Source organism: Rutidosis leptorrhynchoides, unplaced genomic scaffold, assembly GCF_046630445.1.
Source record: "Rutidosis leptorrhynchoides isolate AG116_Rl617_1_P2 unplaced genomic scaffold, CSIRO_AGI_Rlap_v1 contig200, whole genome shotgun sequence".
NCBI classification, from domain to species: domain Eukaryota; kingdom Viridiplantae; phylum Streptophyta; class Magnoliopsida; order Asterales; family Asteraceae; genus Rutidosis; species Rutidosis leptorrhynchoides.
This window is the reverse complement of record NW_027266449.1, coordinates 28,099-44,407: the sequence shown is the minus strand read 5'-3', so window position 1 is coordinate 44,407 and position 16,309 is coordinate 28,099. Positions and strand designations below refer to the sequence as shown.

Below are 16,309 nucleotides of genomic sequence, written 5' to 3'. Positions count from 1 at the left end.
AAAAGGAAAAACTTATACAGCATATGATCTCTTTATACGGTCATTAAAATGTAATTGTATTCTGCAAGAAAGAAGAAAAAACTCATAATTTATTAATCAAAAAATAATATTTTCCTTTAAAAAATATATAAAATGTGTGCACCAGTTATCCTATTGGACATGAATTGCTACTAGTTACATACTTCCATCGGTCTTTCGGCAAAAATTAAGTCAACAGTCCTAACTCGCTGAAACAGCTCTAATAGACGATACATATTAGCCTAACCTGTGAGAGTCCTCCCCAATAGCTTCTTGATCACATCTGGTTGTGATGTTAAAATTCGTCTTTGCTTCATAAAGAAGATAGAAAAAATTAAACAATAAGCACATACTGATGATATGTATCATAAGGAAATATATGCAAGTTTTGAACCATAATCACTCATGCAGCGTCACAAAATAATATAACTCTTAGATGATTGGAAAACAAAAACAGCCATTATCTTCAATAACTTAGTCGAGTATAGCAATATGGTAGTTACCTATGGGATGATGTGTGGGGAACAATGGAGATAAACAAGTCCAGTAGTCTTCAGACAGTTTGAAGCTCCATTATTAGAAGGTCTACATAACAAAAATTGGATCTAATGCTCGTATAAATATCTCAGTTATGAATGTAAACTTGATGTGCCATCATTCTGATTTTGCCTCCAACTCGCCATTCTGAGCCGGAGGGATCTTGCTCTTTACTAGCTGGATAAAACAAAATTTCCGCTCGTAAAAAGACTACCATGACCATGAGAGTTTAAATTATAGCATAAAAAAACTAACCTTAAAAAGGTATCTTTTCCTGACTTTGATTGCTTTGCGTATGCATCTTTTAACATTGATCTTAAGCCGCTTGTCATTGAAAATCTGCAAACATAGTGTATAAATTGAAGGATTATTCCATTATACATATCAATATCAATATCAAAAATCCCCATCCTAAGCAAAACAGAGGTGGGCAAGGAAAAATTACATTCATGTCATATTTTCAAGAATAAAATGGCACAGGCAGCACTATTGTATAAAAGCTGAAGAAAATATTTAAATATCTTTTCATAACAACATTGTGACTTATTAACAGAATCATCAAAGACAAAGGAAACTATGTACCAAACAAAAAACAAGGAAACTAATGGTATCATAAGAAAAGACAGGAAAGAACACACTAAAACCGAACATATAAAGAAAAATCATTCCGGAGCAAGATGCATGGTGCTAAATGCGCTCTATGAATCACAAAGCTATGCCACTGAGCAAACATAAAACAAGGATAGTTTAGACAAATGATGTGCCTAGTTTCCTAACAATTTATTTTAAACACAGAGAAATATCCCAGCCATTACTCTGAATAATTTCCATTTGAACTCATATCAACAACTAAGAGCTCCTGTTGGAAAGCAAAAAGGGAAAGTAACCACACGACAAACACATGCGATAGCTTATAACTATATATTTCAACATACACCATAATTCCAAGTTACCCCAAACACTTGCTTAAATAAGAACAAAATGAAGAACGTGATAACCGGAAATTAAAAAATGTGTCCAAGTAGAAAATTATATCGTGCCTTTATCATATCATCAATTGACCGTGTTTCTTTGATGATTTTATACCGGTTCGAGATCAGAATTGCAGCAACACAAAATACTGGCAACTCTTCATCACCATTTCTAGGTGCTGATACCAGTGTTGAGTGATGCATTCGAAGATTTTTTGCCCAAAAACTCCTTCCCAAACCGCAGAAGGGATCATGGGTTGCTGTTCTCATCCCAATGTTATCAGATGTTGAATGACGTAGGTTGTTATGCTTTGATAGTGACCCACCCTTGATATCAGATGTTGAACGGCCTATGTTTTTACGCTTTGATTGTGACCCACCCTTGATATCAGATGTTGAACGGCCTATGTTTTTATGCTTTGATTGTGACCCACCATTTGAACTACCATCAATTTTTTCCGGGGTTTCTTCTGTAATCTCAACAGCACAATCCCTTGGAAGCTGAACAACCAGTGGATCCAGACAGTTTTCTTCCAAGTTAGAGGCTAAAGATTCATCAAAATCAGCTGCCCACATCATCTATATCAGGGATCACAGAAAGAAGCAACATATATAAAAAAGTTAAAAACGGTGTGACTAATCAGGTCAAGCCTAATAGCACAAGTAAAAACCTACTATACAACTTTTGCGCATCAAGACTCTCAAGAGAAAGTTGGCCGTATTATCAATTACTACGCCCTCTATGAATGAACAAAAGCACGCACCTCCCACATACGAAGAGAATCGTTGAAAGATAATTCCCTGCGGAAGAGTACTAACAGCATTGGGAATGCAAAATGAAGGCTTTCGGCACCTATTTGTGAAAGGTGAGCAAACATTTCCTTATCGGTGAATTCCAAGATATGCCATAATGCTTCCAACTGCTTCATCACCCCAGTGGGTCCTTCCATCTGAAAATTCGCACGCTGCAATGCCATGAAAAGCTTACATATTAGTACAACAGCAATAAATTGAGTTCACATTCTTATTTGTATTGTACCAAGTTTATGACACACCATTCTCCTCAGTAGCATCTCAAAACACCAAAAGGCGTCTGCGTCATCCTCAAAGAGAACAACAAATGGAGACAGCAAATCGCTCATACCTGAAAACACATGTCCAACCAAAACACGGCATATGTTAACATGAAAGCCAAACTTCACATCAAAGAAAATGCAATAGCAGAACTAATTTCGAGCATTACAACCTTGACAATATCCAGTTGAAGGATCAATCCATGCATACACGGCAAGGATATCTGACATCCTAGCCAAATTTCTGGTATCCTCATAAAATTCAAGATGACAATCTGTTCTCACCACATCAACAACTGGAGAAGGAGAAGAAAATTAAAACGGCAAATATTTTGTCACCGAAAAGGAATAAAAGCATCCACTAACAAGAAATTTTGAGTTACTGCTTTTCCACCAAATAAACACGCATTTAGTCTATTACCTATTCGGTGCAGAGTCCAAAGCCATTCAGATACTTTTTCTTCACTGGCAGCCCCACCTTGCAATGTGGTTGCACTAACCAGCGGCATTTCTGGAACATCTGATATTCTCAATCTGTTTACGATTTCCTTTTTATAGCTTGAAGTATTATGTAGCGAAACACGATCATGTACATCAGGGCAAACCATCTCAATCTCCGGAGTTTTGGGATGAGAACTGTCTGATGAAGAGCCATTTGATTCCATAATTAAGTCTACATTATTATTGATCTGAAAACTATGCATTCTGCTGTCCTCAATTATCAAGTTATGATGCACATAGGGCTTATCATTCTGCATACCACATTGTTTATGATCTTCCCCCTTCTCAAACAAATCGGTGACCGGTAAAGAGGGAAAATCAAAATAACGTTCACCTAAATAATTGGGTTCCTCAGTTTCTCTCCCTTTATCTGGGGAACCACAATCATATGTGCCAGATGTATTGATAAAACACGAAGAGTTATATGCTGCACTATCTGTACTTCTTCCACTGACAAGGTCGGTGGAATCACAAGAGCTTTCCCTCTGGCAATCGTATGCTGAGTCTGTACAATTACTCCTATTGCATTCCCTTTCTAACTTGTCACACTCATCAATTGAGGCTTGTTGACTTTTTGCTTCAGCTTCCCTCGCCTCGTCAATTTTGGACGATGTCCTCATGTCCATCACTCTTGATCCCACAACATAGGCAAGTGATCCAGTTCCTATGCTTGAATGCATTTGTCGACATTGCTTAACCAGGTCTTCATAACGTTCCCTGAACGAAATGTTTTGTAAATTCTTTAACAAAAGGCAAATACAAACAATTATATAAAATACTGAATCTAAAACAATTGCCATCTAAGAAGCCTTGAATGATACGGAGGAATTTTTTATATATTTCCTTTTAAAAAAAACCAACAAAAACAGAGAAAAAACTAACAGTTCACATAATGGTACACATACTTGGAAGAAACATAAATTTTCATAAAGATAAATGGCTTGATACCTCCGTGCTGTCCTTAGTTGCCTCCGAAAATCAGTGGTGGTTCCCAAAGCATAGCAGCCAAGGAGAAATTCCCAAACCTCTGCCCTTATAGATGGCTCCACACCCTATGTGCAGCAACTACTAGTTAGAATTGAAAGCTTCAAACCCATAAAGGAAAAAAAAATAGCTGTCCCCGAATACCTTAGTTCTTTTATCATACATCAAATCACCAACGAGAAAACGAGAATGGTGGAAAAAATGAAATAATAGAGGGTAATCCATAGTAAATTTCAACAGTGTACAACAAATCCACCTCTTGGTGGATGATATATATACAACAATGATAAATGAACATACCCCTAATGCTATCAACTTCAATGCCTTTTGAAATTGAGAAACTTTTCCATCACTATCAAAACTTGCTTGCCACTTTTCTGGCTTAAGCATTCTGGATACCTGTGCCATAGAAAGCAATGAAGGCTCGTCATTATCAATTCCAATGTATAAAGATTAAAGCAACTAGCATGACAGTTAACAAGAACAAAGAAACGTATAATATAAAAGTTCATTGTCAAATGCACCAATCATCTATAGTCGAGTTAAAAAAAAAAATCGCACATGCCCCACCATCTTCAATTCCCCCAGAAGAGAAATACCATATACAGAAACTTGAAAGATACAGCAACAAAATATTGATGATAGGAATTTTCAAAAGTTCGTCTCCCTAGTGACACACATATCAACGACTGTATTTTTTACATGTCTACATGTTCTTGCCCAGAGAATCATCGTCAGCCACTAGGTTCTATCACCGACAACCTCCTCATCATAGTACATGAAAGCAAATAGAACCACATACTCCCTCTGCCACACATTCTATATCTTCATTCCCTGCCCCTAAATACCACTCCAAAGTATTTTCACTTTCATCTATAGTTCCCAAAATCTTCTAGAAGGCATAGAGGAAACATATCCATGGAGCATTTTCCTTTACTTGCCTATATTAGATACTGACTGCCACATGGGTTAAAGAAGCCTATGCTACAACTGCAAGCGTGATTTCTACGAATTACCATATTAAATAATGAGCAACGAGAAACAAGATAAATCGCAACAATGATAAGATGCAAAATATGTAAAGAGATTTGATTGCCTAAATTTGATTGCCTAAATCTGCTAGTGTAAAGATCTGGTCAATGTTAGCTACAACAAAAAAATAAAACAGCTGAACAAAATACAGAAATGAACTGTTCAATCATAACAGTAGATGAGAGACTCTTACAGCTATAACAACCTTTATCAGTGACTGAGAAAGGCACGGCTCGCCAATATCTCGTACAATTGATCCAACTTTTAGCAAATTCACAGACCTGGGTTTTCCACAGCTCCATTGCCTCCCCTCTCCCCCACAATGCATCACCCTTCAATCAAACCTAACACCAACACTCACTGCCTCCTTTTCTCTCTATTTGCGTATGTATGAATGTATGTATGTAGAAATTTCTCTATGTGAATTAACTATCACCTAATAATAACCAGATTCAAAAAAAAAAATATATTCAACACCAGCAGCATCAAAACATCATGTAAAGCTGCATTACGGAACAAAATGCGAATCATTAAAAGGAATTAATTAACTCATGCATAAACCCTATATTCTGGAAAGAGAATTGCAATCACGCATAGTTTGAAATTTGACAAATCCACCATTATACTGAAATCGAATCGACCAGGAAACAAAGGAATCAGTGATCAATCAAGTTGGAATGATTAGCGATCGAAAAAACAAAAGTGGACCCACTGAAATCGATCATCATCATCATAAAACAATGATAATAATAAGATCAGTAATCATCATTATCTATAATGTATGAATCATGAATGTCGATGTAGACAGAGAGAGAGAGAGAGAGAGTTGCTAACCTGAGAATCTGGGTTAAGAATGGCTAATGTGAATATTGATGATGATGATGCCTCCTTCGACTCGACATTTTACACAGACCGTTTCTTTCTGTTTCTGAGTATTTCCTCCATTTTTGTAAACAAAACAAAACAAATAAATAAATATATATATTAATTTTTTTTTTGAAGAGTATATATATTAAAATCAGTAAATTGAAAAGAAAAAAAAAATGTAAAAATTATAGTAATGTCTTAATTTAGCACCATGATTTATTTATTTATTTTATAATACCATGATTTAATTTAATATTAATAAATTCTATAAATGCAATCTACCCATATGAATTTATCAAAAAAATAAATAAATTCTATAACTTAATTTTCAAAAGAAATAAATTCTTTAAATTTAATTTACTACAATATTGAAATATTATTTTTATATTTGAATAGATGGCATTTTGAGAATTTTTACGAATATCAATATCGATACATAAAATATTTTTATTTTACAATTCTATCCTTATTTTTTTTCATATTAAATTATTAATTATATGTAGAAAGAGAGTAAGTAGAAGGATAAAAAGATAAAAAATATATTAATTTTATAAAAACATCATTTATTTAAAAATAAAATGTATCATAAAAACGTCATCTATTTATAAACGAAAAGAATAATTTTTTAGATTTAATAGTGTCTATTTGATAGACTAACCTACGTACAATCCAATCTAGTCCAATCTATTCTATTCCAATTCGTCTATGAAATGGATTTTAAAGGTTCAATTTTTGAGTTTAACTTGTAACATATAAATACTTACAACATATATTTTGAGACGAAAATAGTATTAATGAATCTATTATAAAATATAAATCTGTATTCCCTAATGCTCCACGCGTAGTAAAACCAAATAAGTAGTTTGGTAATGGAAAGGTCAAACATCGAACGATAATAATAAATGGTTCTTTTACACTTTAATTGAAGTATAATTTAAATTATAACAATGACAAAAAAATATGTTTTATAGACTTATTATTAGTTAATGAAAATACTATTTCTACATGCATGCGAATAGCTGTCGTCTTGGGAAAAAAATCGTCTCTAAACAGATGTCATTTTAGATTCTCAACTCAACTTTAAATGTAAATTGTGGATTAATGATGAAACAAAGTTTCATTTTATCCCGCAAAAATTATGCTAGTACGATGTATATAGGTCTATTACTCGTATAAGAAAGTTTTTAATGTCCTAATCTATGCTAGTACGGAGTATTATGTTACGTGAAGGATCATACCTCCCAAAATTGGCTTATAAAGCATTCTCCACCTAACAAATTCATAATTTTTAATTTTGATATACATAATTGAAGTTTTTTAATCTACAATAGAATATCTAAGACTTCAAGAGTTTGGAAGAAGAAATTAGCATGTCTAATTAATTTGTGGAGGATACTAGAGTGTATACAATATATGGTCACGGTCACGTTGGGGCTGATTTTGGTTTAAAAACGGCAACAAAACCGTAACTTTTTTTAAAATAGACTGTTTTTGTTCGGTTCTGATTTGATCGTAGACATTCGATTTGATTTAAGGCGATTTTATTTCGATTTCGTATAAATTTTAAAGAAAATAAGAACCATAATAGAATTGGAAAAATTTCGATCCCGATTCTGTTTCAAAACTGGAACCAGGTTAACCGGAATCGGATAGTGATCATATCTACTATGTGTAGAGGAAATTATAGAAGATTGGAAATCACTAGATTGAGTGACTGCTTGTGTATTAAGTGTCGAGTTGTCGTGTTTAGCATTTTGTTTACAAAAAGTCAACGAACCATTGCAAAGCTAAGCTAGCCATGAAATATAGTTTTCAAAGGAATTAAGAATATGATGTTAATGACATACACCAAATGTTTGGAATGATTTGTTATGGTACGACTCTAATTTAATTGGATTAATATATGCTCTTCCTGGTTCGTGATGCACGGTTTAGAAATATTCTACTCAGTAAATAAATAAATTATTGATAGGGACCAAACTATTAACTCTGTCTTATTAGTGATTCAAGCAAAACCTCCATTATATATATATATAAAATAAGTATATTGCTTGGTGATTATCGCAATAGGTTCTTATCCTGGAGTTTAAGGTTCAGAAACGTAATTTTTTGGATTATTTGAAATAAGAAAGGACTATCATTTCTTGTACAATATAATATCGTTAAATAAAAAAGGAATACGTAAGATTAATTTGAGTAAATATATATTTTTTCCGTTCTTAATTTTCTATCATATTTTTATATAAAATTATGACAGTTAATAAGAGACGGAAGTATTATCTACTATGGTTTTGAAGTAGCGGTAAATATGTTGCAATTTTTATAAGACCCGTTTCTATGCATATTCAGAACCGGGCAGGAATGAGTTGGTTTGGGCCAACCCGGTTGGAGAAATGAGATGGAGTTAAGCTTAGTATATGTGGTTTTCCTTTATTAACGATTTGGTCCACTTGTTCTGTTTTATACACGCATGGATCCCTTTTTGGTCATTGGCGCCGTTTGGATGGTTAGCGAAGCTGGTCGTGCCACGCCATCATTCCGTAGCGTCTTGGACGTAAATGTTACACCGAGCATAGTTTAACTGATCAGATGTCAAGTTTAATTCTTTAAGTGGCCAGATGTAATTTTAGGTATAACTCAAGGGGCTATGGTGTAACTATCCCATGATTTATACTCTCAGCTGGATATTGTTGGACCACTGATAGTATATAAAAGGTAAAAGTAGGAAAAAGAAAACTTTGAATGATTAATAATTTAAATTACTACTATTATTGGAAATATCTGATTATTTAATTTCAATTTGAGAATCTCGATCAGAATCTGAATCTTCGACAAGAATCACATTCGACGGTCGTAAAATACTCTCACGAATCATGACTACATCACCGTTTGTTTAGAATAATAATACTATAATGTACTTGATTAACTAAAATTAGCTAGCTGTTCTATATACATATAAAAAAAAAAAAAAGTTAGCCAGCTGGACTTGATGACTTGATCATGATGTGAAACAAAACAATGGAAGGGACAAACTCAGATATCAAAATCTCTTTTAGAGAAAATATTACTTTCGGAGGTTTTACTTAAAAAAAAAACTTTTGGAGGTTTAATTTTTTTATATATTTGATTAATTCATCAGCTAATTTTTTTACCATATCCCTCAATTTATTTTTTATCAAGATTATCACCACTTCATACGCTAATAGATGAAACGAAAAATTACTTTCAAGATTATCGATCATGAAAATACTTGAGGAGACATAAAATTTTTAAAAAAAATACGAATAGTGGAGTATTTTGTCTAGCTAGATACTAAAATAAAGTAGGTGATATTTATTTTCGGAAGAAGGGATTAGTATAATATTTAAATTTGGTGGGCAATTTTTTTTTCCTACAATGCTAAACACGATAGCATGACTATGGTAATACGGAATTGGCCTAATTTTGGACAATTCAATTAAAAAAGTGTTTGGCTTTGATAATTACTAGTCAGGATCCGTCCGTTGGACGGGAAGACATTTCTTTTTTAGAAATATTTAAATGTATGTTATATATAATCATCATATCATAATTTATATTTTAGAAGTTCGATAATCATCAAAATATAAATATAAAAATGAATGTTTAAGTAAGACTATCCAAATGAGCATTAAATCTATCCAAATTTAAAAATGAAATGCCTAAAAAAAAAACTATCTAAATGAACACGGGTCATCTCAAATTCCTGAATACTTCTTCGAATACCACATTCACTGTCTTTCCCGTCACGGCTCCCTCCTCGTCACAAATCAACATCTTAAGCCCCCCGCAGCCCGTGACCCTCGAGATCGCAACATAGAGCTGTCCATGGGAGAACACTGGACTCGGCAGATACAACCCCACGTGCCTGAGCGACTGTCCTTGGGTTGTTATTGATCGTCATCGCGAACGAAATCCCAGCAGGAACTGCTTGCGCTGGAAAAGGAAGGGAAGCGTCTTGTCAGACGGCTGTAGCGTCAACCTCGGAATAAAGACCCTCTCCCCGGCGTGACTTCCGATCATTATATTTCCCTCGATGACATGGTCTCCCAATCGCCTCACCATAAGCCTCGTCCCATTGCACAATCTCGCCGATTGGTCTATGTTTCTCAACAGCATCACCGAAACTCCAACTTTTAGCTTCAGTTCGTGCCTCTCTACCATCCCCTCCGACGTGCAAGGTCCATCGAGGCTCAGATACGTCTTCGTTTCTCTCGATATTTTAGATAGCATGTATTCGTTCACATCGACTACAATGTCATTCGTCGGAGCTAAGATAACACGGTCCTGCAGATACCTGTCGTCGGCCATATTATCCAGAATCGACGGATATACCGCATCCACCAAAGATGCAACATGATCATCCGAACCGTCCACCACAAACTCCTCCGGAATCTCGACGTCCATTTTCCCTCCACTCGGCCTTTTCGATCTCCCGTCGCCAATCGCGAGTACCCAATCCTTGAACCTTTTCGCTTTCTCGACCTCGGATTCTAAAGGCCCCGACTGTACCCTCATGTTCTTCGTGAGCTTAAGTATCTCGCAAGACTTCCAGAGATAAGATGAATTTATCGCCGCGTCGACTATTTCGTGCCTCGAACCCCTTGGAACCACATGTAGAATCTACCTGAAATCTCCTCCAAAAACGATCGTCTTCCTCCAAAGGGCTTTCTCAGACTGTCGGCGCGCTTGAATCTCATCAAGTCCCACAGAGTTCTGTCGACAGCCTCGAAGCAGTGCTTATGTGTCATATGAGCTTCATCCCAGATTATGAGCTTCACCTTAACTATCAGTTCAGCCAGCGGGCTACCTTGAGAAATGTTGCAAGTCGATCCCTCATGGACATTTATAGGTATCGCGAATCTCGAGTGCGCAGTCCTACCACCTGACAGGAGCAGGGCTGCTATCCCACACGAAGCTACCGTCAAAACAATCTCTCACTTGGACCTAAAAGCAGCCGCAAGAGATCTCCATAGAAAAGTTTTTCCCGTCCCACCATAACCATAGACGAAGTAGACTCCTCCTCTATCGCTTTCAGCGGCCGCTGCGATCTTATCGTACGCTCTCTTCTGCTCTTCTATCAGTTTCCCCATAAGGTCATCGTGTTACGTCTTTAATGCTTCCCCATCATAATTTTTCTCGTCGAAGATTTTAATCTGTTCTGCGTTCGCTCGAGAAAAGATGTATCCGGAAACGACATTGTCTTAAAATCGGCCAGGCTCCAATTATTACTTTGTAGGAGTCTCTCGATCTCTGTTAGGGCATAAATTTTCAACTCTTTATCGCTCTGCTGCAAATCTATAACAAAGAAACCAAATATTCACGATCAAATAGTAGTAGTAATAATTTATTATAATAAGAAGAACACAAATAATATTGATGAGGCTAATCTTCTTTCTCAACTTCAACTCTAACCAATTCGGGGCAGACTTTGCTTGGTTTTTTTCCCGTATCATCCTCGTCATCAGATGAAATATACATTGCTCTTTTTCTTATGTTGGATTTGTCAGTTGTCGGAATCATGTCGCTGTCTTCTCGATCGGTATCCTACCATACCAATTTTTAAAAATTAAGTTCATTATATATGTGTATATTTTAGGAATGAAAAAGCGGCTTATAACTAAAGATTCAATCGATAGTGTTTATACCTCCAAATCCGTATCGACGTCTTCTTCTTCTTCTTCTTTCTCAGAAGTTTAGAAGGAAAAAAAAATTCAAGCTTTTTTTTTAAAAATACGGGTGATAAATAAGGGAGCCCCAACTATAATATTATATATGTGTAAGGTAAATGTGAAAAATTTTACTCGAGTGAAGTGTTTATCCTTGAACTGTTTAATGAGACCCTCGTCTGATGTCACTCGTTTAACGGTGTAAGTTACATCCTAATCCGAGAATAGATCCTCCTCGATAATTTCAAATTTGAATAACAACTCCTTGTCGGCAATTGCCTCAAAGTCACCTAAGAGGTTTTGATTTCATTTTTTCTAATGATGATCAGAAAAGTGATAAGATGGTTTACAAACAGTTTAAATACAAACATAAATATAAGCTCAAATTATTTTCTACCTTGTTTGATGGATTTATAAGGTCCGTTGCAGATTTGCCGATCAACAATTTCACCATCAGATCAAATAGCATTAATGATGTTGTTCCAGTACGATCACGGACTCTCACTTGCATCTTAAATGTGAAAAAAAAAACCATAATAAATAACTGACTTGTATTGGAATATGCATTAGCGGATCATAATTGGCACTTTATTTAGAGCCCATGTAGTAAAATTGCAGTGAAACTGACTTTAACCATTTATTCGATAAATGCTGTTAAATTTATATCGTTTTGCCCTTAAATTTGGTGATATAGTTCAAAGTCAGTAATATAACCAATTAATTAAAGCTTACATCTGCCCAGGATATAAGGCTCAATAAATTATATCACCAATAATTAATATAAGGATCAATAAGCATAAAAAAATATAAGGCTAAAAAAATAACATTACTATTAGCATAAACGGATGAATTTACGAATATGGATTTTCGATATCTTATTTTGGCTCAGCGGTCACCAGGTCTTGACACTTTGGACACCACCATTTTGGCCCATTATTTTCAACATTTTTATTGCACATGGTACATCCTTCATAATACTAGTTCTCAATGGACTCGACTTCTATTATTCGTGCACGCATTGTAAAAAGTCCCACATGCAATGGAATTTTGAATATTTTACTTTTCTTGATAGATTTGATTATTAATAAATTCTCCAAATAAAATAACTACTAATTAAGACTATGAAATTATTATTACCTCTGGAGATATAGAAACTTCTTTAACTGTGATTCTTTTCGTAAGGAGGAATTCATCCGACAGTGAAACTGGTCCCGGTAGTTGAGTTATAATTTATGCGTAGGAGCCTATATCATTAAGTCTACAATACACCATAAAATCAGTAAGTAAAATCGTAAAAAAATATCTAGTGTAAATTAAAATCAATATATAGTATAAAATAATTACTTTTGGCTATATTAGACATCTTCAGATAGATTTGGGTTGACGAAGATCTTTGCTCCTTGAAAATTATTACTTATTTCAAGAATTTCTGCAATTTAAAATTATTTAAAATTTATTATGGTATACATAATATTATGAGATTTTAAAAAAATTAATATAGAAAATTGATTAACTTGTTATTAAAAGTATTCATAACAGCCGATTGTAAAATAACAACTATTGATTCTTTAAAGTTGTAGCATCCAATAAGGCTTCATTTAATTTCTCAGCAAAAGCATCCCACAAAGTGCAATTAATCCTCTTTTTCCTTGAACATAGGAGAAAAATAAGCATTTAAATAAAAAACCATAATAAATAAAATAAAATTAGATTAATGGCATAATTAAATTTATAACATGAATAATGATAAAAAAAAACAACTTACTCAAAATCCTCTAGAGCAAAGGTAAGCAATTTTATTGTCTTGTTTGGCTTGACTATTTCCCTTACTTTTTCATTTTCCACGACATGTCCAATAACATCTGTATTTTTAAGATATTTATACGATTATAACAAAAAAAAACAAGGAAAACTAAATATAAAAGTTAAAACGTAAACTTACCAAATATAAAACGATTCATTCTCCTTATTTAAAATTGAATCAAAGCTCACAAAATAAAAAGCAAATTTTGAAAACCCTTCATCCGAAATCTTTTCGACTATGGTATCTTTCAAGAAGAACAATTTGTATTGATTTTTAGTAGTTTTAAGTTTGTTGGTAGGTTCAGAGACGGAATTTTTTTGGAAGCTATATATTTCTCCTTCACTTATTTGTTGTCTATATATTGCAAGAAGATCTTTTTTTATTGTTGCTTGAATGCGGCCATGCTACACACAATAAAATATATAAAAAACAAATTTATTAGATACATTAAAAACCAAAAAATTCAACATCATAAATATTCTAAGGATAAAAAAAATCTTATCATCAAGCAAAATCATCTCTATACTTCCATCTCCTATACGATAACGGAAATTTGGTATTGTCCAAAGATTTAAGACGCAAGCCTTAATCTTCCAATCAATACGTCCGGGACAAACATCATCGATTTGAGAATATTTTGAACCATCCTACAATAAAACGATCTATAATCAAAAGATTGAAAAGATAATTATTTCAATATAATTTCGTCGATTACACAACAATAGAATGTTATTGTGGTTGGGAAAAAAATCGATCACTATAAAACCAAAACAAAACTTCTACTAATTAAAAAAAAAAATCATCGATCAAAACAAAAACAAAACAAAGCTTCTAATTAATTAATAGTTGTATTGATGAGTAAAAAAAACCCTTATTCGAAGCTTTTTTTTGAAATAAAATAAAGCTAGCTTAGCAAAAGAAAATTGTATCGAAAATTTTTGTTCGTACGGATGTGAATTTAGTACGGTGGATATAGCTATATATATACACTCATAAAATAAAAAAAATAAAAAATAAAAATCTCTTATAATTAGAAATACTAGTTCAATATATATACAACTTCTTTTTTGTCAAGAATCGAATTTAATTCTTAATTCATCAATTAAAATAAAATAAAAAAGAAAAAATTTATTATCAATTAAAACTACCAAACCTAGCTTTATAGATTTGAACCAAATTCAACGATTAAAATAAAATAAAAAAGGAAAAATTTATTATCAATTAAAACTACCAAACCTAGCTTTATAGATTATGAAATCGCACCAAAATTAGGTTTTGCAATTTCTTTTATTTAGAGTTTGTGATTTAATTTTGACATATTAAATTTAAAGGATAAGGACCACTGATAGTTTTTTATGAAAGATGGGACAAAATTAACAATTTTATAATAAATGGTTCAAACTGTACACTTTTTTTTCGTTAAACCTGAATCTGATTAGTTGGCTTATAACCATTTCTAATGACTAAGCTTTATATATGTTTGATACATTCATGCGTCGGAATCGGATTTGGTGCCTAATTCACCAATTAAAATATAATTATAATAAGAATTGATCCTTAATTATTCTATAGTATACATCATATTATAATTATTTTATTGTGTGTTGATTCCTAATTCAACTCAAACTTAATTTCTAATTAAAACGTCATGTATCGAATGTTAATTTGACAATAAAATTTACAATTAAATTGTAATTGAAACAAATTGAAAAAAATCTCTTTATTATCTATAAGATATTTTGACAAAATAATAATTAATGCACATCATTACATAAAAATTATGTCAACGACTTCTTAACATACCACTTTCTACTATTTTCACCGATAATTAAATTATGGACGATATTTAATATTTACAATTTTACTTCAAATGAATTAGAGATTTTATTTATAGATTATCAATAAATGTCACGAGTCCACGATCATATTTTAATTATTAATAATTTTTTTTTCTTTATATATTAAAAAAGATACCACTCTCTGAGCCAACAATAGGTTTTTTATGCGAGATATTTCATTTCGTAATCTATATATAGCTTGAATTGGCATGGTAATCAAGAAATAGTTTTGTATATTTTGGACCATGCATATCCATGTGAGTCGTGCTTAATGAAGTATGTTACAATTTTATAGTAATTGAATTGAATAAATATCTACATCGTCGTTAGCTGATTTTTTATTTTTCCCAGTGAGATCCCCAGAAACAGGCAAGTATATACGATTTCATACACCGCCAATTTACCAATCTACATGTGAACATTTAATCCACTTGGAGGGACCACAATATTACGGAATCAATTCTTGGAATGCCAAAAGTTTGCTCTCATTATAATTAACAGACAAAAACTCTTTAAGGTATCTCATAAATTTTTTATAAAGGAAGAAACGATTATTTATCGATATTAAAATATTCGAGTAGAATCGTATTAAAGGTATCTCATAAATTGATTCAAGTCGATTCTAAAAATATAATATGATGTATTAATATTTTAATAAAAAAAAATTCTCTTCTTATCAAAATATATATTTATATTTTTAAGTTCATATAAAACATGATTAATAATAGTATAATTATAAAGAGAAAATAGTATTTGTACAAAGTTAATGGTTATGATAATTGTTAACTAAGTGAAAAGGTTGACAGAAAAGGATGATCTTATATTATTTCATAAAATTAGTTGAGTAAGGGTTATTAATTATGGAACTAAGAAATGTGCAATCTAATAGAAACCCTAATATTTGGGGTTAAAATAAAACATTATATTATATCTTTCGACTTAAACTATATGGTCCTCCAATAACATTTTGAATTAAAGCCTAACAGTTTAGCTTAAG

The 16,309-nt window shown here is 32.8% G+C and overlaps 2 protein-coding genes across 2 annotated transcripts; both read right to left on the bottom strand.

Annotated features, from left to right (window-relative positions):
* Positions 1 to 12: 12 nt before the first annotated feature.
* LOC139881821 (uncharacterized) lies at positions 13 to 5,444 on the bottom strand. Its single transcript, XM_071866228.1, has 12 exons — positions 5,310 to 5,444; positions 4,385 to 4,483; positions 4,049 to 4,152; positions 3,021 to 3,817; positions 2,773 to 2,895; positions 2,582 to 2,670; positions 2,291 to 2,491; positions 1,596 to 2,105; positions 811 to 894; positions 699 to 765; positions 266 to 329; positions 13 to 61 (listed from the first exon to the last, which is right to left on the bottom strand). Exons 1-12 carry the CDS (start codon positions 5,442 to 5,444, stop codon positions 13 to 15), a joined length of 2,322 nt encoding a protein of 773 aa, XP_071722329.1.
* A 5,140-nt stretch (positions 5,445 to 10,584) lies between these two features.
* Positions 10,585 to 11,094, bottom strand: LOC139881820 (uncharacterized). The gene is made up of 2 exons (XM_071866227.1): positions 10,943 to 11,094; positions 10,585 to 10,807 (listed from the first exon to the last, which is right to left on the bottom strand). Exons 1-2 carry the CDS (start codon positions 11,092 to 11,094, stop codon positions 10,585 to 10,587), a joined length of 375 nt encoding a protein of 124 aa, XP_071722328.1.
* Between the last annotated feature and the right edge of the window lie 5,215 nt (positions 11,095 to 16,309).